This window comes from Anticarsia gemmatalis, chromosome 19 (genome assembly GCF_050436995.1).
Source record: "Anticarsia gemmatalis isolate Benzon Research Colony breed Stoneville strain chromosome 19, ilAntGemm2 primary, whole genome shotgun sequence".
Taxonomy (NCBI): Eukaryota; Metazoa; Arthropoda; class Insecta; order Lepidoptera; family Erebidae; genus Anticarsia; species Anticarsia gemmatalis.
The window spans coordinates 7,189,305-7,214,798 of NC_134763.1; the positions used below are offsets into that span (position 1 = coordinate 7,189,305).

Consider the following 25,494-nt stretch of genomic DNA (forward strand, 5'->3'; position numbering starts at 1 on the left):
ATTACATTTTCGACATACTTCAATATTTAATATATTAGTACTATTTAACATAAAATTCGAATCAATATCATCAAGAAATAACTTGATAATGTCTGTAATAACTGTCAATAGCGTGTTAATTTATGTTTAATTAAAATTATTCATGTTGATTGTAACTCATTGTATTAATTATTATTTCACAAGTTCATTCAAAGAAAATCTAACGACGCAAAAGTTTCCTGTCTTAGGGCTGCCACTGAATAAAACCAAATACCGTTTAGGCTATTACAATATCAAAAATTATATTATATAGTTTCGCGTATTATGAATTACCACTACGAGTATGATTAATGACAATGGCACGTATAGTCAACAATAATTGCTCATTAATTAATATATTTTCAAAAACTTTAGAAAAACAGCCTACAAATACTAAATGACACATCATGATCGAAAGTATAATTTAATGTAATGTTAAATTATTTATTCGTAGCAATATATGCTATTTGGTTTCTGCTCCCTATGGTAAAAAAGCTAAAATGATCTGACATATGTATGGATAAACAATAATGTAACATATTCGATAGTTATGATCTCTGTAATCAACAAAAGAACTCCACGAAAATACGAAAATGCCTGAAGCCCGAAAGTCGCGAGTGGCAGCCCTATCGATGGCATGTAACAATGGCCCCTTTTGTGTTTAATTTCATTGGACATTTCCCGACCCTGATTCGGTCGCATTTATACTTATGTAAATGTTTCACTATACGTCTATACAATTGTGATAATTATATTTTAGCTTTAGATTTTGTATAGAAAATCTACAGAGATTTATTTTCTGTTAGAAACGAAAATCCCGCAGAATCAATTGAATGAGTAGTAATGAAAAATGCGATGGGTCTCGAAAAAACTAAATATTAAATTAATTATTTATAGGTCACATAAATTTAATATTTTTAATACGTGCCTGAGCCGAACTTTTGGGCACTGGATGCACCATGAACACCATACCAAAACTTACTAATTACTGATAAACTGACTGACCTCGTGAAAAAATTTAGTCACATTTTAAAACGGCATATTATTTTACACGTATAATTTTTAGAAACTTCGTAAAAACACATTCAAAATGCCGTAACATGGGTGTTGAAATACTTCGCTTTATCTTCAAAAATACACAGTTACAGACACCAAAACCAGTTTTATAAATAGAAGCTTTATAATATTAGTATAGATAAAGAATCATTGTTCTAGGTTCATTCAATATTTTATTACACCCAGATTACAAATTTATACTATCATAACATTTAATAACAATAGAGTTATGATTTATACTAACGATTTCGTACTAAGTAAATGTCTATTAACTCTCTCTTTAACATAGGACAAAAGAGTCTAACAGGTATTTGAATGTACTAAAAACAATAACCTATATAATAATATGTAAGTTGTAACCATCTATTGATTAATGTCAAATATCTAAATTACTTTTTTGCTAACTTAATAAATATTAAAAATAATAGTGCATAGTTTATGGAAATATGACTGCTTCCGTGGCTTCTTATTAAAGTAGACTTGCCACTACCAATGCGTCGGTAGGTCGTTGGTTCGATTTCCACGCGGATCAAATATTTGTGAGATCAAGAAAAATCAAGTTATATATACCCTACAATATTGAAAATACAACCTTCAAAATGTATTATAATATTCTACCCCCGCAGCTATGACAAGACATAAAAAACAAGATTAAATTTGTTTCTTTACGAAACGGGCCAAAGTAACCCATAAGCCAATAAATCTGTAAAGACCATTATAGTCAATACGTTTGCCGATAGAATAACGTGTGTAATAAAAAAGAAAAATAAGGGTTTACAAGTAAATGTATCGAGAAATTGTCTTCCAGTAAAAATTGTTGGTAATTTAAGTAGATAAAACGTTTTCAGCTGGCAACATTTACACTTTGGAAGATTTATTATTCTTCTAATCCAACGTTAAGCCGATTAGATAACGGATCGAAAAAGGCAATATTTTTTCTTTTTTTTAGACTGATAATTGATTAGTATTTTACTTTCTAACGTGTCAGTAAATCACCGGCTTAGAGAAACTCATGCCCGGTTCCTGAGTACATTTAGCGGTAGCTTATCTATTCAATAAGGTTGTTTTAGAGTTTAAGCGCTATTGAATACATGAACTACCGATAAATGTACCAAGTACTGTTCTAACACACAGACTTTACCACAAGGGAAAATTTTATAATTTTGATTTTATACAGACTTCCCGCGACGTCTTTCGTGTTGAAAGATTTTCCGCTTTAAAGTATGCTGTATATGTTAGATAATCCAAATAATAAACATTAAAATCATTTGAGTGTTTTTTTTTTAAATAGTAACAAACATTCATATTACATTAACCTATTATACGTATGGTAAGAATACTCATAGCAGGATCTCTCCTTGTCTAAATAATAGGCCATAACTTTAACGACAGTAATTCTAACAAAAATAAGATTTTATAGATTTTTATTACCTACTATTCAATCTAGTTTTAAAAAAACTTATAATGAGGCCTATCGATTTCTTGAATCATAATTTACTACTACGCGAATATATAATCCTTTGAACTAGAGCACTAACTAACTAATATTGGATATTAGTTTGATTGGCGTGTTTTATTACGATTATACATAATAAATAGTAATATGTATGCTAAAATATTACATAAACATGCTATTTTATGACTCATCAAACGGCTACCAGTTTAAGACAGAATGTTTTTATCTATGGATATTTTTCTCCGACCTGTGTCATCAGTGGAAGATACAGCTTTGAGAAACTGATATGAAGGCAAGAATAATCCTAAAACCTCCGGTTTCTGAGGTACATTTAACGGCAGTTTATTTATTCAATAGCGTTAAAACTCATACAACAAAACGTTATGGAACAGATAAACTACCGCTAAATGTACTCAGAAACCGGGGGTTAGGTGTATTTAGCAATATGCCAGGCACAATAACAATTTATCTTTCAGTAAAAAGATAAGTACAACCGTGATCAATTAAGGAGCCGAGTATAATTCTACATAATTTTATGTGCCAAAAACTTAAACTGCCTCAATTGTCTTAAAAAAATTCACTCTCTACTTTCTTCCCAAAATAAGTAGGTCGTAGTTGATGCTATGATAATACATATATAAAAATATGCACTTTGTAAAGCCTTGGCCCGACCACTATGCCATAGGCATTCACTGCCTATTAAAAAATACATTTAATAAATAAAAAAAATACGCTTAAGTAACGCTTCATATCTTTAAAATTTGACAAGCTCCCTTTGTATAAAGCCATCAGCCTAAATCCGCAAGTGACACACAAGGTCAAGTCTTTATAACAACACTAACTGACCTGCGCAACTCCGCTTGCGTCACATAATAGAGAATGGGTCATAATTTTACCCCTTTTTGTAATTTTTTTTACTGGTACTCTGCTCCTATTGGTCCTAGCGTGATGATATATAGCCTATAGCCTTCCTCGATAAATGGGCTATCTAACACTGAAATATTTTTTCAAATCGGACCCGTAGTTCCTGAGATTAGCGCGTTCAAACAAACAAACGATCAAACAAACAAACTCTTCTGCTTTATAATATTAGTATAGATAATAATAATATACTGATGAGTATAAACACAAAAAATCTAAATAAGGATATCGTCCAACGAATCAGTTTGCGAATAACACCTTTAAATCATCAGATTGATGTGATTATGTAAGTTTTTAAATCATTGGACGCCCACGGGGAAACCTTGACACCTTGCCTTATGGTTTGTGAATCAACGGTTCTCAAATATGTTAGTTTAACTACGCAAATAAACACTTCAAAGGTAAATTTATTATACCGAAGAGGAACAATTTGCTATTCTGTTATCAATCATTGTTAAAACTAAATTATTTATTAGCGCTTTGTAAATAAATAGAGAACTTTTTGAAGACTTTCCGGTCTTTTACTGGACGACATGATAATAGCGAAAGTTCAAAGTTGACGTTATAGTTATCGGTCTAGTGTACAAAAAGGTATACATTCCAAACATTCGCATATTCGAGGAACCAGCTTTTCAACAAAAATAGAACCTAAATATAAGTCCATTCAACAAAAAGTTATGACAGCAAACATAAAAATCAGACACCTGAAAACCTCCTTTTTTGAGTTAGTACTTTTATCTACAAAAGGTACGCAAATCAACAGCAAAATTAAAGTCACAATTTGTATATACTTTTACTATTGAGAGTTGGTAAATCTTAGGTTTTACCGGAAAATCTTAGGATTTACCACAGTCCGGGCTTTTACAGTAACATATCCACAATTAAATTCTAACACAACACGAATAAAAGTTTAGAACCACTGTACACACAAGTACATCAAAATATTTCTATTGAGCAATTGAACGCCCAAAAACTGTAATGACTCAGTTTGGAGCAGCAGGTCCATTTATCAAACTGTACGATGAAATATGCGCCTGATGAATGTGTCCAACAAACGGCAATCAAGGGGCAACCCTAGCAGACAATTAGTGTCGTTTAGTGTCGCAACACTATGGACGGTAGAGAAAAGCTTTGAAAGAGACAAATTAAATCAAATGCGATAGAGAATTGGTAATTTTATTACATTTTATGCTCCTTACTCACAGTTTTTTTCGATCGAGTTGTGAATTTTGCTCTAAGTGATGGTTTTGCTTTGGCTCGAAATTCTTAACGATGACCGTCTGCAAATTGTGAGTTTTGCTATCCCTACATTGCTTTTACTGACGTTGAAGTAAAGCAATTGCGCAATGCGTTCGTTTTAGTGTGGGCTCTATCGAGTAAATGCTTTACTATAGACGCTGTTAAGTTTAAAAGAATTTAAGTAATGTAATAGTATAATACGGAATATTACGGCGATATTCGCAAAAGATAAACAACAGCCGAGTGGTATAAAGCATAAATTAGCACTGATTGACAGATTTTCGCTTAAAGTGTTAAATTATTAAGTATCACTGAGCTGTAATTCGCAGTGATTTAAAGCGATTACTCCGCGTCCGTAAAAGCAGTGTGATGGAAAAGCTCAACGCCTACTTATAACCCCCATGGAAAATGTCTATAATAACAAAAACGGATATTTATAATTGACCTGAAAGTTCAACTTTACGAGACCTATTAATATAAATGCCCAAAATACAAAAATATGCATCGATATCGTAAAAAATCACTGCAACCGGAGTCTGAAATTTCCGAGCATTAAATGTTTCCGATAGAGCCACTAAAATAAAAGTAATATGAGTAGTTGAATGGATTGTGTTCACAATCGCATGCGGTGCAATATGCAATAAGCTTGTGAACGTTAGTGATTGATCGCTGACAGTTACGAAGACGAAAAATACAATAACCGAACTGAGTAGCGCAATTCTGTACAATCGAAACCATCGAGTATCGAGAGTTTGACATTTAAAATATACTGCCAAAATAGTTTCTACGACGTCCGCGAGAGGCGCTGATCATACGTAATTTTATACAGCTGTAACATTGCTTACGGTAACTGTAAGTTCGTTTTCAACAAACGCACATATATCTGAAGGGGGGTCTGGCTTTGCTTTGAATTCATTGTTTATATACTTGTACATGACTAATTTTTTTATGCAGGGAAATATATTCTTTTAAAACATAAGACCTTTTTAAAGAATTCTATTTTGCGTTACGATTAAGTTATATCTAGATTTCAAGTTTAATTTTTGATTTTAATTGTTTCAGGAACATACTGCCTCTGGTGAGTAAGGGAGCACAATAACACGTTGGCTGACAAGCCGATGTGTTATCGACTTCTCATGACACATTAAATAAACAGCGTTTTGTCCATAAAAGAAGAAACCAAGTGTGAAAGCTATTAAATGCCTTTTATGGTATGAAATTGAACTGGTCACCCTAACACATTAATTTGTGAGCTCAATTAATTTGAACACCATAACAGTCAAGCATTACTCGGTTAATTGGCGTCATTTAAAAATTACAACTAAGAATGCTAAAGCCATTGATCTCTTGTCATTGATATTAGAATATATCTCTTCTTCTTCTGTCGTGTCAAGGGCTCATCATAACATTACCTAAACAATTGTTGACCAGAATTTGGTGAGGTCAACTGACTTATCCGTCGTCTAGTTAAGGTCCTTAGTTTTTATAAGACCTTCTAATTGATAGAATATTTCTCAATAATAGTCCGGAGTCTAGTAACGTGCCTGGTATACGGCAATAGGCTTGCCCTCGATTACATGCGACTAACATTGTAAATGGCAAAACGTAGGTGAATTTCATACATTTCTACCTACACCTACTATTATTAGGTGTGTTGTTTATATATAGGTTTGTGGTTATATGGTATAGGTGTGATATTATGTATTCAAAAGCTTAAACTTATTTTTAAATGTATTTATATCGTAGCCAAAGTTTAAGTCACATTTTCGATGCGAAATTTATAAAAATATTTGTAAACTTTGCCTGAGGCTAATCGTGATATGTTAATGATATATCATTACAAGTGTGATACATTCGTATATATTTGAGAACAAGATTTATGATGTATAATAGAAATGATCGCAGGACATTATAGTACTGAAATACAACCAAAATATCAATTAACTGAATGTAGAATTCAGTTATCGGTAATAGGAATGATGCAACACATAGTGGTTTTTGTAAGTGCTCCGTATGATGATGGTAGCTAGCTACAGAAAATTATCTTTTGTTCGCAGAAGACGTGTTAAGTATTGATAATTTTATGGGATTGACAAGCACACAAAATAAGTTAATCCACATGTAAAGCAGAATTTTTTAACTGAAAAAACTGGTACGACTGTCACAACTACGTCGTAATCAAATGAATCTCAGCATGATGACAGCGCAATGCACCTGAAAACCTTCAGTTGTCTCACAAAGGGGTTCATATAGTGTAGGGGACATTCTGGACTTTAGTAACTTCATTTTAACTTTTCTTTTAATCATAGGTATGTAACAATATCTAAATGTGAGCGAGAAAGTCCAATGAAATGATAAGACGTTTGAGTGAAAGAGTGCTATGCAATGATATGAAGTAGTTCATACGTTTGTAATGGCCTAAGTGTAAAGGGCATCTACCATAACAACACCACAATTACATACTTACTTGGTATTATGTGAACATATATCATGATATTACTTATTTATCGTTCCTTAAACAGCAGCTTAAACCACGATCCAGTTTTCATCTCGATAAGCCGAGTATTGTATGCAGAAATTAAAAATTAAGCGACAAACAATACCCTATCTAAATCAATCAGATTATGAGAATGCATTGTTCAGTAACAATGGCTCACGACTGTGTAATCGGGGATAATCTTGCGTTTAATCAATAATGTAATTGCATCAGTCACGAAATTTCGCTTAAAATTAATAATTCGTAAACAAATTGTTTGCTACGTAAATAGTATGGGTGGGAAGGTTAATAATGTAACCGTAGATTTGTATTGTGTATCGCTTTTTGTGACTAGTTAAACGATATTATAATATTGACGCATACTTTTAAAAATATATGGAACTAGCTGACCCGCGCAACTTCGCTTGCGTCACATAAGAGAGAATGGGTCAAATTTTTCCCCGTTTTTGTAACATTTTTCGTTGCTACTCCGCTCCTATTAGTCGTAGCGTGATGATATATAGCCTATAACCCTCCTCGATAAATGGACTATCTAACACTGAAAGAATTTTTCAAATCGGACCAGTAGTCCCTAAGATTAGCGCGTTCAAACAAACAAACAAACTCTTCAGCTTTATAATATTAGTATAGATAAAAACATTATTATCATATAAATTTAAACTTATTCCGTGGAAAGAAAGTATCGTCATTCTCACCTTTAAGTGAGTGACTGCAGAAAAACTTTATTTACTTACTTTATTCTTATAAAACACTAGCTGACCCGCGCAACTTCGCTTGCGTCACCTAAGAGAATTGGTAAAAATGTTCCCCGTTTTTATAACATTTTTCGTTGCTACTCCGCTCCTAATGACCGTAGCGTGATGTTATATAGCCTATAACCTTCCTCGATAAATGGGCTATCTAACACTGAAAGAATTTTTCAAATCGGACCAGTAGTTCCTGAGATTAGCGCGTTCAAACAAACAAACAAACAAACAAACAAACAAATAATCAAACAAACAAACTCTTCAGCTTTATAATATTATATTATTTCGTTGCTACTCCGCTCCTAATGACCGTAGCGTGATGTTATATAGCCTATAACCTTCCTCGATAAATGGGCTATCTAACACTGAAAGAATTTTTCAAATCGGACCAGTAGTTCCTGAGATTAGCGCGTTCAAACAAACAAACAAACAAACAAACAAATAATCAAACAAACAAACTCTTCAGCTTTATAATATTATATTATATTATAGTATAGATTCTGCTGGGTATCTAAATACCTCTATAAAATTACTCCGGCGTTTAACTTCTTGATTAAGACAATAATTTTAAAAGTCAACGATGCCTTTCAGACTAAATACTCTAGAGTAAAAATAAAAAGAAGTATGCACTGCCTGCGACCATTTCTCGGAAGTAGAACAAGCTTTTCTAATCATGAGTTCCGTAAATTCCTTGAACGATTTCAAAGAAAAAATTCTATCGCTACGTTTATCTGTCTATACAAGGATAATGAAACGATACATATTCTGATTATATTATTATCTAGTTGCACTTATGTTTCAGTGATCAATAATAATAATATATCGATATAAGAAAGAAAAAATAAGTAAATTTGATTCTCTACCACTATCGATTACAAACAACCTAACTAGCTATCGGGAAATTTTGTATGAAAATCTAATCAGCGCGTCTAGCGGGGTTTGTAGGAACTAATTTAGCAGTCATTTTAAAATGTGATACTCTCGTTACTCAACAGTATCTACTGTAAAGATATAGAGCAGACAATCCATCTATCAAAATAAAACTCAAAAATCACGTTTCACTACCAAGGACGGTAATCCCTTGTAAATAAGAGGTGAGCCTATTTCCATGTTCCGGACACGGCAACCAGAGCTACTATTGAAAATAATTAAATTTAAAAAGACCAATAACACCTTTCCCAACCAAGGAATCGGAGGGTTCCAGCGCTAGTCATCTACAAGGCTCATAGGTCCAGTTAATTGCGGTCCCAGTCGCTGGAATCCTCTGGAATCGATCCTGAAACGGCATCTTTAGCATTCGTATATACTACCAAACCCCCAGATTCAGTCTACATTAAAAAAAGTATACTAAAAATACAGTGGGAAACCACAAAAAATTATATCAATAAAATAAAAACCTATCCGCAACGTTTCAAACCACATGTATTCTTAATTACTTACCTCGTGAATGAAAGCACTCAGATTTCATTTCATTTTAAATGTAACTTTTAATACCAGTTAAGTAGAAAATATGTGAGCTGCATTACTTTTAGTATTACTGTAGTCCAACAACTTAGTAGAGAGCCTTGTACGCGAAGTTCGCAGCTGTAAAGGTATTTCAAAATCAGAATTTAGATCATCAGTGACGTACAAACTTATCCAGCTAATAGTGGTCTGTTTATTGCATCTACTTTATTTTGGAAATAAACACTTTGTTTCTTTTAGGGGAGTAGGCAGAGACCAAATAACGCCACTTGCTAAAATCGGATTATTAATTTATGATGCACAACATTTTTGTTTTAATAAAGACAACTCCCGCATTAACAATTGCTCTTTTGTCGCGGGGACTTTCACAAACATACAAAAAACGGATACAAATTACAATTTTAGCCATATCGATCACTTCGACTCCAAATTCGATTGATACTTATGCGAGAGTACTCGAGAGATGCAGTATATTTTATTACAATCTAGATAAATCGTTCTCTCTACTAACATAACTTTTAAACTCTCGCATTGCATGTTTAATGTATAATAGAATACGGGAACTAACGCGTACACGCATTTTACCTTAAAAGGCCTAACATTTCGCTTGCACTCTCTCTACTAAGTTGTCGTTCTATATGGTTTACTCCGTGAAACGGACCGTAAGTAACTGGGGCTTTTAAAACATAAAGTTTGACTAACGTAGTTTATGTTTTACTATTACAATGAAACGTAAAGTACTAGTTTTACTTACTGCCTTTGTTATTTCATTAAACACGTCTAGATTATTAAGATATTGTGGTTTCATTCTATTTTATTTAAGGCTGACTGTTCCAGTATAAAAAAGACCTATTCCTGTTTAATACCAAAAAACTAATACCACTGGTATTAGTTAATTATCCCAGTGAATTTCTATTCCGAATGAATGTCACTCAAGTGTATCCCAAAATTAGTTACATGCGATAATTCGATAATTCGATAATTTTTAAATTTACAATATTATTATGTTATATAGTATGCATGCATAATAAAAATAAACGCCTTTTCCCATCCGAAGGTCAGGATCGTACCAAGTGGTGTTCTCTAGTCTCTGCCTGCCCCTATAGGAAGAAGGCGTGATTTTATGTATGTATATTGACCAACAATTTTTACACTGTTAATGTATAAAAAAAATCATTCACAGTGGTATGATAAATATTTTATGAATAATCTATTAAAAAAAATCTGTTTTAGTAAAAACAAATCAAAGAAACACAAACTGTTATTTTAATATATTATAGATACACCGTTAGTTATTTCAAATTAAAAAGGATTCTATAGGCATTTAAAACACTACCTCCGAATTATGTGAATGCTAAAAACCAATTATAACACCGATTATGGTGATACCAAGAATGTTAATAACGCAACAAAGACTGCCGCGTTTAATACAAAAATAACCTTTAGGTGCTAATAATAATTATAATAATTTACACAAATTGATACCTCTGATCATTTGTTTGTGACTTCCTTAAAATTCATATGATTGTTTGACCTCAAAATAATCTTATTTACACGTGTTAAATCATATACTAACTTTATATAACTTAATTTTTACTTTAAGACCTTTTTCATCTTGTATACAGTTGTATACAGTGTTCTAACACGATAGAAAAGTTTACATAGGTAGATGCAAACTTTTCTATCGTTTTAGAACATATTAATGGTAACTTATAAATAAATCTTTAAATATTAAAATGTATCAAAAATATTTGCACTAATACTTGAATATTGTATGCTAAAGTAACTTAACTATCAACTCAACGATCAAGTAGATTAACTTGATGAGTTTAAATGCTATCGAACGGATAAACTACCGCTAAAATGTACCTCAGAAACCGGGGGTAAGCAACTTTAGCGCGGACATTTTGTCGATAGGTGGCCGCATTGTAGTATGTGCCGAACGTCTCTGTGCTTTTAAGGGTACATAAAAGGTTGTCAATTAAGATAGGTAACAGTTGTTAAGCAATGTCAAAGGCCTTCTGGCAGCTTGAACAACTTTGACACTAGGTTGACCACTAACCATACGACGAATAAATCAGTTTTACTTTAAATGTAAATCGATATTAAATGAAACTGATCAAGATAGTTAGATGAACATCCTGAAAAATGAAGGTTTATCTTTTCGCTACAAATCCATATACACGCAAAAGTTAAGCATACATACATATACTTTTTGAATTTACATTACTACCAAAACTTCAATTAAAACACACATGCTACTCAAAATAATTTTTGAACTATTAAATAGAGTCACGGAGTTCAAAACATGTCCATTTAGGTACAGTCGGATTTACATAAATACCTTTTTGCCCTCATTTACCTGTTCGGTCCAAAAAGTTTGGACAACTTTACAGACAGTATTTAGAACCATTTACAATATTAAAGGTAGACCCGAAGCATGGATAAAATACTAACTAAGGTAGTAGGCATCCGTAGCCAGTTGTGCTCCTGCTCACCGGTCGGTAAACGATCTGTGGGTTAAGCAACCTTTGGCGAGGTCATGCCAGGGATGGGTGACCGTATAGCGGTATTTGAACTGAGCGTCTCCGTGCTTCGGAGGGCACGTAAAAAGTTGGTGCAGATAAGTTCAGTAGTTAATCAAGATAAGAGTGACGTGGCCTTTGACGTGGCTTAACGAAGCCACGTCAAAGGCCTTCGTGCGGCTTGAACAACTTAATAAGAAGAAGAAGGTAGCAGTTTTTATTAGGTCTATCATGGAAAGTAGCCATTCTTATTGTCAAAATGGTTGTCGGTAGTCGATAGTGGTAAAATATCGAGGTACAGGCTATTTATTACATATTACCACAATTTCTATAATAACTTGATTACTGTCATTAATTTCAAGCTAGTAACGCATTTACAACAAATATTTTAGTCCAAACCTACTACCAATAAATAGGCACAATATTTGGCAACATAGAAACAAAAACCAAACCAAACCTGTTTAAAAAATCAATAATACATAAGAACTTTGTTTATACTCATTAGAAATTCGATACTGTTTGATAATTAAGTAACTTATGTAATTTAAAATAATTGAAGCGTAAACTTTTTTATGGCAGTTCCGGGAACTTGTTCTGGTAAAAATTTCCCTTGTTTTTTTTCGAAGTTATTATTTTTTGCCTATATTATTTTAATATACAGGCTGAAACGTAGTTGATGCGCGAAATTTAGTCACATAATTTAACGGTTTATATCAATATTTTTGAGATTGGTCATTTTGAAAGCCCTCTATTCGTTTTGCACACGTATATTTTTTACTTAAAAGGAGGTCTCTATGTAAGATTTATTGTAAAAGTTGTACGAAATAACGAAATAAACATTTTTTTTTTTTTTAAGTCATCTGTGTAAGGCATAATTCGGCATAATATACCCGATTGTGTGGCCAGTATTGTAAGAAATACGTCAACAATCTTATAGGCTTCAGTATAGTATCATAATCACACACTTTGAACCACGGTTTGGTAAAAAAATATTTAACTATTATTCATTATAACTTATAATGCTACCGATTATAATAATATGTTCGTAATCAAACCAATTAATATTCGTGCAAGTTTAGTCTCATAAAAACAATCTTTGCTCATTCATTTCGTAGCACATTCAAATTATTCGACGCAAATGTTTAATATTTCAGGCATTCCACTATGAAGCTAAACTTTTTAGTGGAAGCCGTTTATCCGCTTCACATGACACTTTCATAGTGCTCATAGATTAAAGCTAAACTTTATACTAAATTGGAATTCCTTAATACTTGACACTCGAGCTTTAAGCCGATGACTAAATACAACGGCTTTATATAACAGAAATATACGTTTTATTTTCTAAACATATAGCTTATTGAATTTCATTTTCATGTCGTTATTTAGTTAGAAACGTGAACAAATTTTTGTAATACCTTGTTATAAAAGGTACCTTTGTAGTTTCGGCTTACACGACTGCATGTGTCGAAGTCTTAGGTCTGATTCTGACTTGGGGTAGTCAAATTGCTTAGACGTGTATTTTGTTATTTCAACTTTAAGTTATGCAGTTTAGTTTCAGAATTAAAACTTCGGCTTTAAATAAAATAGGTAATAAAAACTCTATAAAGGTTGTAATAAAACGGTTAAAATATTACAATCGTTGTTCAGAGAATTTTCATTATAAATGCACCGAATAGTACATCGACTACTTTTTTAAACACAGCAATCGTTACACCAACCGTGGCCATATCAATAAAACACATAATTATTTTTATTATCACATCGTACAACTAAACAAACGCCAATTGAAAACTGTTTTCTTTCAACACAAACATATTATTTTCCGACCACGTATTATAAAAATAATTGACCGTGCAGTATAATTTATTTACTTTTTACAATTGAAGCCCGTATAGTATTTATTTATTTACAGCCGGCTTTTCAAAACACAAAGCCCATTTACAGTTTAATTCTCTTCGGGCTTCAACTTACCACGGAACTATCCAACGAGTTAATCCTTCACAGACTTGCGAAACGCCTGTTATTGCACACTTGTTCAGCAAATTCCGTAATAACAAACTTTATTAATTAATTTATAAAACACTAGCGAGCCCTGCGGTTTCGCTGCAATACCGCGCTCAACGCAGGGATTAAAAAGCCCCATTCGTCTTTTTATCCGTCACATAAATTACAAGAGACATTTAGTGGTTCGTTCCAATGTATCGCAGAAGTTTGTTAAGTATCTGCATTTAAATTTACATATTTTAGTAGGCATTTACACTTTTCCGCTTGTGGAAAATGGCTAAATATTTAAAATTGGTGTTTCCGATTTTATTTGCGCTTTACACGCTAGATTAGAACTTAGGCATAAACCTAGAATTTATTATAATTGCAAGCATAATAGGAAAATTAAAAAAGTTATAGTTCGACATAATTTATTCATACCTTTATTACACTATATTTTATTCACGTAAGGTATGTTTATGATAGTTAAGTATAAATGATGAGGTGAATAGAAATTAAGCACAGTAGTAAATATTAATTAACTTTTGTTCCCAGATACCTTCAATCATGTGCGGATCACCCAGCTGATGTAAGTCGCGCAAAGAGCGGGTGATGCGCGGCGCAAGCGGCTGCCTCGACCAATGAGAGCGCAGCGCGAGAGCATGGATGGGCCGTAGGATGCGCCTCACTCCGGCGCCCATATACCTATTCCTTCTGATCTGCACCGGCGGCTATGCTTTTATTCCCGGGGTTGATGGTGAGACAAACCTTCAAAATTTAGGTATTTTTTATACTTTATTTTTTTTAGTTTTCTTCTACCCCTGCGTTGACAGCAACCTGGTACAACCATAACTTACACTATGCCAAATAACATACTCTTATAATTGCCTAGTAGTTCAAGTAGATATTCGTAAATAGATTAAAAGTAGATTGAAATACATATTTTATTTAGACTGTGTTCCAAATATAGTAACTGTAGCTAGCCTAATTTACAAATACATCTACAAAGTAAACCCAAAAATAGTTTCCTCGGCCCTTAGATGACTAGGCACTTACTCGAATCTCATTTAGGTACAGACAGATCACCTATAGCCTTAACTTTTCCTATACAAGTATTAATATACGCCTAGATCTCCTAAAGTTTAAACAATTTCAAGAGAGACATAGTTTAATAAGTATATGGCACACATATCATGTATCGTACTATACATACATATAATTATGGCCTTCCGATTCCGATCCTCGAATTCCGGAGGAAACAAACATGAATGAATTAATATTATAGCAACGTAAATTATGGTCTGATACGAGAAATTGTAGAGGCCAAACACTGATAAAGTAATTTTGTATAACTTACAATACAATATATTTCTAGGCCAGTTTTTGTTGTGTTTCCTCTGAAAATATTTGTTTAAAATTTATCCTTTTTTTAAAGCTTTACCAATATCTGATTCTTTTTGTTGAAATTCACACTGATGCAAATGTGAAAATCGCTCTATTCCTTTCTGACACTTTTATAGATTAACAGCTGAACCGATTTAGATAAAAATAGCAGCGCAAATATCGGAGATGAACATGAACTATTCCTTTGCTAAGTTTTCTTTTTTATCATTAGATAACTTTTTTCAAAAAATAAATTTAGTTGGACGTCATTATCATTACAACATTACGTCATAGATATGACGTAATTATATGCCAAACACAGGTGTATGTATGGCATATAATTCCGCCATAATAAAGTTATAACGATCTCAATAAATATTATTTAGAAGTTTTTAACAGAAAAAAGATGTGCGTCATTTTATCAAAATCAAATCATTTATTCATTTAGGTCAAATATTGACACTTATGATAGTCGTTACAATTACTGAATCTATCACATAAATGGTAACCCATATATGTGAAAATTTTTAAAAATATTGTTTTTAAGTACTTTTATTGTATGTCACAGGTCCGGTGTCCAACGTGCAAGCCTTGGAGGGGGGCAGCGTCACGTTGCTATGCGACTCCACCCCCGACGCGTCGGACGACGAGTTCATGATCCTGGTCTGGTACAAGAATAACCAACCTATATACAGGTGAGCTATCGATCATTTAAATTGAATACTGGGTTGTAGACGTCAATGTATGCAAGTGTATTTGGGACTTTTGGTGTAACGCATGCAGTTTGAAAATTTACGTTCACATGGATAATGGCTTAAGCAACAAGGGTGGTCTACCTTGCTATTACGTATGTTTAACCCGAAGGTGTAACTATTGTATTTGTTTGCTGTTCCAAAATTTCGTCCTCTCTGATGTTGATACCATGTACCTATTAGGGGTGAAAAACCATGTCTTAACGCTTAACAAGGTATGTCTTTTTTATAGCTAAATCCGCTTCTAAATACTAATCACTGTTACTGCTGGATTTAGCAGATTTTAAACTATTTCAAACCGTAAATTTAAATTTAAAGTCGTTCTGAGACTATGTTTACAATTCTCTTTATAAAAAAATAATTGGACAGTGAGTTCATTACACTTTGAAGAGTTTTGTAGACAGACACAGAGGCCAAAATAACAGATTCATTTATATTAGAAAAACACATGTATTCTCGTGGTTGCAAATACAATAGGTAAAACATACAATCAATTTGCGCCACTCCTACGTATTAGAAAATAGAACAAGTGAAACATTGAACAGAAACGCATTGTGAAATCACTTCACTCTGTTCTGTTTCCATCGCACTTTCAATCTGCGACTTTACTCGCTTGATCCCAGAAATATTGGCTGCCTGTAAACGGTTTAGTTTAATAGCAAATAGTTTGAACTAGTTGGGCTTGGACAAAGCATTTCTGAAAGTTAAGCGTTGAAGAACGTTTTTTAGTTCATGTCGAATAGTCTTTTGGTTACGAGTTTGGTTTCTTTTAAAACGTGTTCTGTTGATTTAGAAAAGTGTATGAACATTATTGGGACTATTTTCTATGTTTAAAAACATTTCTTGTTTATCTATTAATCTATCGCAAATTTTGAAAAAGTTGCATAATATAACTCTTTTCAGCATAAATCCATAGATTGTTTCTAAAGAGATAACCAACATTGGTGGGGTTGCTCTTTAACAACACCAATATCTACAAAAAATATGCCAGCGTCTGCAGCACTGCTAGACACTTGAGTTTTAGATCGCATCAAAAAGTTTAAGCGTCTATAATTCAGAGTTTCTATGCCTTAGACCACACCACTGGACCAACGTGATTTATAGGTTTTGTATCCATACTGTATACAAAATCAATCCGAGGCAACACACCAATGACTTTTCAAAGTTATAATTATCACTTGCTCTAACGCTGAAGGAAAACATCGTGAGGAAACCTTGCATGCCTAAAATTTGTTTAATACATTTATTGAGGGCATGCAAAGTCCCCAACCCGTCTAGGTCAGCGTGGTGGACTTAAGGCCTAGCCCCTCCCCCTCGATTGGGAGGAGACTCTTGCCCTGCAGTGGGACAGTAATGGGTTTAAAAAAAACAGTATTGACACTTATTATAGTAGTTACAATTACTGAATCCACTCTAATTTTTGTTATCCTTCCACCAGCTTCGAAGTCCCCGACAAGCAATGGTCGGAGCCATCATTCAACACCAGCTCGCGGCTGGTGGGCGACATCCGCGCGCAGCCCACCTCCGTCACCATCACCGCGCTCACCGAGGACGACGAGGCCATGTACCACTGCCGCGTGGACTTCAGGCTCTCCCCCACCAGGAATGTGGGCATCAATCTTACTATCGTTGGTAAGTTTCACTAACATTCTTTCTGTAGGCCTATTTTGATTTGGAGTTGGCTTCTAAAGTAATGGATTTTAGATATTGCTTAAGGCGAGAAATTCTAGGCATTAAATGTTTAGAGCGGGGTTTAAGTTTAAGGAGAGAAACTTAAAGCACAAATGTTTAGAGCTAGTATATTTTCTGAATACTGATTTTTAAATACTTTTCCAGGGTGTCGCATGAGCTACCTATTTAATATCTTTTCTTTTAATGGGGATGTATGTAATGTAGGCTTTGCTTTTAACTTTTTGTCAGCAATTAGGATAGTACTATAATAATAAATAGTATTGACTTGCAACTACTGTCAGGTTTAAATAACCAGTCATGCTTTTATAAAATATCCTGTTGTTTTTTGTTGTTTAAAGGTGTGCCTACTTGTGGACACTCCTCAAAATGTATCTTTTAACTGGCGTATATTTTGCGGAATGTCTCCATAAAATCTATTTCGAACTATCAAATACTTTGACATCGTTTGACAGACATAAAATCAGATTTTTTATTGCAATATTTTTATTAAGTTGTTATTAGTGTAATAAATAAAGCCATTTATGTAATTTTTATATCTTTCAACTGATAAAGATGAATAAATTAAAGAATTAAATCTTGTGAGAACTTTTTTTCGTGATCAAGAAACTATACCAAATCCTATAACCAGTATGTTGGTGAAAATCTCATGAAAACCCTTTCAGTACCTTTAGCATTCATTGCAAACAGACTGACAGACGCCGCGTGGACTTTATTTTTCAATAGTTAAAATAATAACAAATTGCTCAATCCCACGCGAACCACAAATCATAATTTAGCAAACTTCGACACAATATACATAATAGTTATGTTATCCGTTTAAATAACAGAATTTACATAATTTGAACATAACACATCAATATTGTGCGTCATGTGAGACAATAAGATGTTTACACGAAAATATCTAAGAGATTTTTAACAATAGACGAAAGTATCAAATTTGTTAAGGATTGAAACATCAATTTAGAAGCGAAAGGCCTATAGGCATATTTATGTATAGTTAGTCGTGTCAACATATTAACAGCTACCTTTTCAATTGGTAACTTAAATAAAATGCGGTCTAGAAAAGTTCTTCATTTTGATTGTTAAATACCCTTTTCAGTCTCCCATGAGATGAAACCAGCAATATGGATGGCGAAACATGGATTTATTTCATTACATACTTACATACATAAATCACGCGCATTTCCCGTAGACAGAGACTTAAGTAGCTCAATTCTCTACCACTATCGATTACCAACAACCGGCTACTACTATTATCGAGAAATTTTGTATGAAAATCTGACCAGCGCCTCTAACGGCTGTCGTAGGAACTATTCTGGCAGTACATTTTAAATGTCTTACTTTCGATACTCGACAGTACCGACTGTAGAGAATAGCGCTAGAACACCACTTGGAACAATTCTTATAAACTTCCCTTGCCTTATTCACATCTATACATATAATTATTTCCTAAATATCACAATATACCTCGAATCTTAATCTTGACAAATAAATGATTATTAATATTATTATCACATACTTAAATAAATAATAATAACTCGACCTGTACCCCGATTCTGTACCACTATCGACTACCGACAACCGGCTAGCTATCGAAATTTTGACATTAAGAATGTACTGCCAAAATGTTTCCTACGACACCCGTCAGAGGCGCTGATCAGATTTTCATACAAAATTTCTCGATGACAGTTCGGTTGTCGGTAGTCGATAGTAGTAGAGAATCGAGGCACTGTATTTAAATATGTCATGTTGGATATCGAAATCTATGAATATTAGTAGTAAACAATGTTAAAGGTTACAATTTAAAATTCAAAGTTCAAAGGAATTTATAGAATTAATGAGTGTCGTAAAGTAACTTATCAATAATATTAATAAGTAATTGCTTCGAAGAACATGTTCTTATTATAGTTGTAAAGCTATTATCTCAATATAACACAATTAGTCAAAACGTCAATGCCAAACCAAGTTTGCCAGAACCTAGCTCAAAATTTTCTCCCTATGATTGACCCAAGAAACTAACCAACTGTCCTAATCTTAGGTGCAAATTGTCTTGCAAATTATAAGTATAGATACTTGTACAAAATTCTACGTCCCATACTGTTCTACAGTATATTTAGAAAATATACCATTTTACATACGTAATATGTACATAAAATTACACCTTTCTCCCATAGGGTTAGGAAGATACCAAAGAACATACTGTTTGAACAATTAAAATACGTACTACTTAAAAAAACAACTATAACTAAGTAGGTATTTTATTGTAAATACAATAATGTTTTTTGAATTCGCAGTACACCATTGGTTTTGCGAACATAATTTGATAAAAGTCCCTATAAATAATACCACAATACGTCACTCAATAACTGTACCTGATCGAGCTGTCAACAACAATTTATTTATTTAAACTTGCCTCCAATATTCTCGTGCCACGTTCAGATGACGCAATTAAATCTGCCTCATTTGTTTAATTAATACGACTGTTTACACACGAATAGTTAAACGAGCCGTTTATTTATAAGTTACTGTTGTATATTTTATTGTTTTTCGAACAGCTGCTACGGAAATCGTTTCATGCGATATGATGATAGCATGTCAGATGTTTTTAAACCGACACAAAAAAATATTTTTTTTATTAATCCTTTGCACGTGACACTCCAAATTGGTTAAGTGTCGAATGAATTATAAAATTTTTGTTTATTTTGTGCATAGACTAAAGTGTAATTGGACAACCAACACAAGTACGGACTGACCGAATTTCTTTCAGCATCCACCGCATTTAATTTTACCTATTTACAAGTAGTTTAATGGTGTTTTGAGTATAATTATTGAGTAGTTTTTTCACAGCATCAACATGAATGGGCATTGTAAGACAAATCTATAAAGGGGATATTGTACAAAACTTAAGTTCAACGGGTTGAACAATATTTATAGAGTACGTTCTTGATATTGGACTGCAAAATTACCTTCAGAGTGCTTGTTGTTTGGGATTCAATCAAGACATCATCCAAAGTAAAGATAAGACGCGACATTAATATTTAGACAAAGGAAGTTCCGTAATAACGCTGTAAAGCATTTCAATAAGTAATTTCACCATCAACGCTCCAAGATTATCAAGATCATTTTAATTTATTCATCTGAAAATGTTTCAAGTGATTCATTGATCACCTGCTACGGTCTAATAAATCTGAAGGGATCTAATAAAAGCCAGGGACTTTATCTTCACCCAACATACGTGAATAAAAAATACTTGAAAAGTAAAATAATCATTTACCCACCGACATATTGTGCTTTCAGCAAACGGAGCCGAAAATTGAATACATGGGAGTTCTTTGTTTTCCTAACCTTACATGGAGTTTGATTACGAAAAAAAGATTTATTTTTACACATTTCCATCCCCGCGTCGTTCAATATTTGATGTAGCGTAGACGTATTGATGAACGACTCGTTGGAACCGGTTGGATTTTGATTAAAATTCCCGAAAACATTTTTGGATAGGAACTTAGAGACAGTTACTGGCTAAAGTGTATTATACCTAAAGAATAGTAAGGTCTATTTACTATTCACGTGCGCACATGGAGTGCTTTCGGGCACACTTTATGAATACTTTGGAAACTTCATATGTTCGTTCGTTGTGAACAACTGCAAACAAACTATAATATGATATTTTGATTTGTAAGTAACATCACAAAAAATATATATTTACAATTTTACCCGCGACTCCGTTCGCCACCTGAATTTTCCCATGGAAATGCGTCATTTTCCCGGGGTAAAAAGAAGCCTATGTCCTTTCTCGAATATCAAAACATCTCCATACCAAATTTCATGCAAATTGGTTCAGTAGTTTAGGCGTGATTGAGTAACAGACAGACAGACAGAGTTACTTTTGCATTTATAATATTGAGTATGGATATGGATTAGCAAATTCCTTGGTCTCTGCCTACCTCTACCTCTATTAAGTATGTGTGTATATATGTATATGTTTGTATGTATGTAATTAGCTAAAAACGTTACAACAGCAAACCAACACGCATCAAGTAAGTTATTCAGTAATGTGTACAAGAATCTTTATTTACGAATGCTCAAACTGAACAAGCATACAGTCGGAATTCCACAGTAACAGTTCACAATTGAATATACGAATGTATTTCTCGCGAGGTAGGCGAATCACTTATCTGAATTTATTGGGCCAACCCGACATACTTTTCATAGCACTATATTGTCGTTTTATCTGATATACTTCACTACTTCACATAGGGGTGTTCAATTCTATAGCAGATAGGTCTTTGACATGTAGTAAAGAAATATTAGGTGTGTTTAATAGAATTTCTAGTCTTTTTTATCAAATTATGGGGGTTGTTATATTATCTTTGCTAACTTAATTCTTATTTTGAATAAGTTGATTTAAAATATGCAAGTACTTAGTTGTAATTAAAAGAAGTTTATGGCAAAGTATTACAAGACAAAGTGCACTTTACATGTTATTTAGCTCTATAAAAACTAGTTCATTAATACGTTTTGATGTTACGTCATTCAGAATAAAAAGTATTTAGAATTACTTATACAAATAAGATATTTTGAAGTTCTAACTATGTTTTTTAGTCACGTATATTGAAAAAGTGGGGCGAGATTTGACATTTAGACATACCAAAGCGGGCATAAAACAGTTTGATTAATTATGGACAAGTACACAGTTTAATCAGAAATTCTTGGTAAAATCCAAAAACCATTAAAATAAAGCTAATACATTGTGCTATATCAATATGGCAGATGTTTATTTCCACGCACACCTCTTCACAGAGCCATGATGAACGAATATATCATCGGAGCATTAAATAGAAAAACTTTGTTCTAAGTTAAATCGCTCTTTAACATGTAGGGTCGTCATCCATCTAGATTTACGTTCTAGCTCTCAAAGAAATTCCTAAGGTCGCATACCCAATTTATTTCTTTCAAATCTAATGAAGGACATTTATAAAATATGAGGACATAAATGTTCAAAATGAAATCGGTTACCACGAAAATGTGATTTTATGTAATCATGCGTAACGGGACTTTACTCTTACAGTACCGCGATTCTCTACCACTATCGACTACCGACAACCGGCTAGCTGTCGAAAAAATTGTATAACATTCGATTCAGCGCCTCTAGCGAGCGTCGTAGAAACTATTTAGGAAATACATTTTAAATGTCAAACTGTCGATACTCGATGGTTCCCATTGTAAAGAACCGTGTTAGTTTCTAGATTCTGTAAAATTATTGTATTGTAAAATTATTGTTTGTCTACTTCAGTAGCTATCTAAAGTTTGATAACTTGGCTTGTAATTCATATATCATAATTGTAAACCTGTGTGTTTCTTCGCTTGTCCTCCTTTAACGTTGAACCGGCTGAATCGATTTGAAGAAATTTTAGCAGGATTATAGATGATTTATAGGTAGTACGGTTTTTTGCGGACACAAGTTGACAACAAATTCATTTATACATAGCCTCAGTATTTGGCAAAATATGTAAATTTCATACTTTTTTATACGTCCAAAAATGGGTCTACAGTCGTAAAACTATATGAATCACGTCGTTAAATGATAAACTAAGATTGTTTTGATAGTCAAGATAATCCTTGAACTGTGTTTTATCTGTTAGGTGAAGAATCTTGGGTATTTCCGACAATTATGTCGTTGACCAGTTATGAATCATAAAAGAAGTCTGAACCGGATTTCTATGAATATCTATAGCAGATTAAAAGCTATTCTCAGAAAACCGTGTTTACTGATCCTGATATAAAAGAATTTGTAATGCTTAATTGGAAATATTTGTTTGTACACGTTTCAAATAACTACAATTTTATAATTCTCGGAAGGATCCCGTCTCTGAAAACAATTGATCTTCGATAATGAAAGGCTATATAGCTCTACTTATGCTTTAATCGCTATATTAATTAGACTGTACTACGTATTGCATAGACTGCATAAAAAAGAAAAATTGCGTGTCATTTTTTAATTGCAAAGTATCTCATAGATATTAAAATAGAGACATTTTTACAAAGATTTGAAATAGAACTGAAATAAGCCCTTGTAAAAATTCTTATATGTGCATTGGACGAAATAGATAGGTACTTTTGAAGTCGACCATCCATAATACTAGGTGGACTTTGAATTGTAAAAATAACAAGCTCTTTGAACTACACTACTGTACTCGAGCCATTACAATAGTACGTCGTATCATTTTATCGGACCCTCTCGCTCGCACTTATACATTGTCACATTTCTATGTTTTTTCTTATGGTGACGTAGTTCGCACGTTTGTTATGATACGAGTATAATAAAGATATTGCCTAATAATGAGTTTGCTAAATTACAAAAAAATCGAACAATATTATATTGTTATTTGTTTTATTAAAGTAAACATTAATAATCAAAATTTGAGTCATTTGATAAAAAGATAGGTTATTATAAAATTTATCTAGATTTCCTTAAACATTGTGTGTTCCATCTCAAAGAAGAGTTCTGTACGGATGGAGAAAAGAAAATAAAAAATGTTTATTGATACTTCGTGTATTTTAAATTTTCAAAAGCATCACTACTTTTGAAGTTTACTTAACCATTAAGAAAGTCTACTCCGTATTGAAGATTCGCCGACAGCCCTAAAGAACTCCAATGAACCGATACATTAGTTGTGTTTATTTAAAGCCCACAAAGACATGTAGTACCTTTGATATGCACAAAGGGATCAGAATATCCAATAATAACAGATAGAAACGTCTTACGAGTGCCTTTTAAACAAATAATAGGACTTTTTATTCCTTAACCAATGACAAGGGATTGTGGTTGAATTATTATTTCTGCTTGAAAGTTTTTTTCAGTTCTTGATATATTTAGAGCTTATTAGCTTGTTCTATGTTATATTTAGGATAAACTAAATTAAATTTTACTAGTCTTACTACTGTTCCATTTCAGGGTAGGCATTTTCTTTCCAGAATGACAGAGGGCAAAAAAAGATCGGATTTGTGTTGTGAGGTTAAGTAAAAGCACTAGACTGCATTGCGTCGACGCATCGCAAAAACGACGTCACACAGCAATACAAAATTCATTATTAACAAGCATTGTAGATATTAGCAGTGCGTCATCGCACGTGGAGTGTTGTATCTCGAGTTTTCAACTATCTGCTTGTAAAATTTCATCAAAATCGGTTCAGCAGTTTAGCTTAAAAACACAGATAAACATTACCATTTTCTTGTGTCGTCGAGTGTTGGAAATAGTTTTATAAAGATTTGTTTGTTTATGTTTGCAGTCCTCCCCAGCCCTCCTTTCTTTATGGACGAGATGAGCAACAAGGTGGTTGGCAGAGTGGGTCCCTACCACGACGGAGACACGCTAGTCCTACGATGCCTGGTCATAGGGGGTAAGTTGACATATGCTATAATCATGTCTCACTGCTATACAAATATTTCTTCTGTAGACTTCCAGTTCCTCAAGCCCTGTATTACGTCTAGCAATCCACCAAAATACCTCAAAATCAACCCGCCATTTCCTTTAGGGCCTTCCCCATCGTCAGCTTTTTGCACCTCCAATATTTAATGCTCTAACTTTACTGAAAGAGGTGAAGCATTGATTGATTATCATGCAGGACAATCTTTTAAAATTTGATGATTTTTGAACCCCGTTAGAGATTAAATTATTTACTAAAATTAAGGCGTTACCTAAACCTACCTAATCTATCTATAAATAATAGTATTCATCAGATGTACAGAACAAAATAGAAAT

The 25,494-nt window shown here is 33.2% G+C and overlaps 1 protein-coding gene across 4 annotated transcripts in view; it reads left to right on the forward strand.

Annotated features, from left to right (window-relative positions):
- LOC142980972 (nephrin-like) overlaps nt 1-25,494 on the forward strand; it is a 173,831-nt gene that overhangs the window by 135,454 nt on the left and 12,883 nt on the right. For 3 of the 4 annotated variants that reach the window (XM_076126612.1, XM_076126614.1, XM_076126615.1), the window contains 5 exons: nt 5,753-5,768; nt 14,461-14,686; nt 15,857-15,983; nt 17,479-17,672; nt 25,022-25,132. In XM_076126612.1, the coding sequence (XP_075982727.1) occupies nt 14,572-14,686; nt 15,857-15,983; nt 17,479-17,672; nt 25,022-25,132 (547 nt within the window). In that variant the 5' untranslated portion in view covers nt 5,753-5,768; nt 14,461-14,571. The remainder of the gene's footprint in view (nt 1-5,752; nt 5,769-14,460; nt 14,687-15,856; nt 15,984-17,478; nt 17,673-25,021; nt 25,133-25,494) is intronic. The other variant, XM_076126616.1, reaches the window with a different exon arrangement.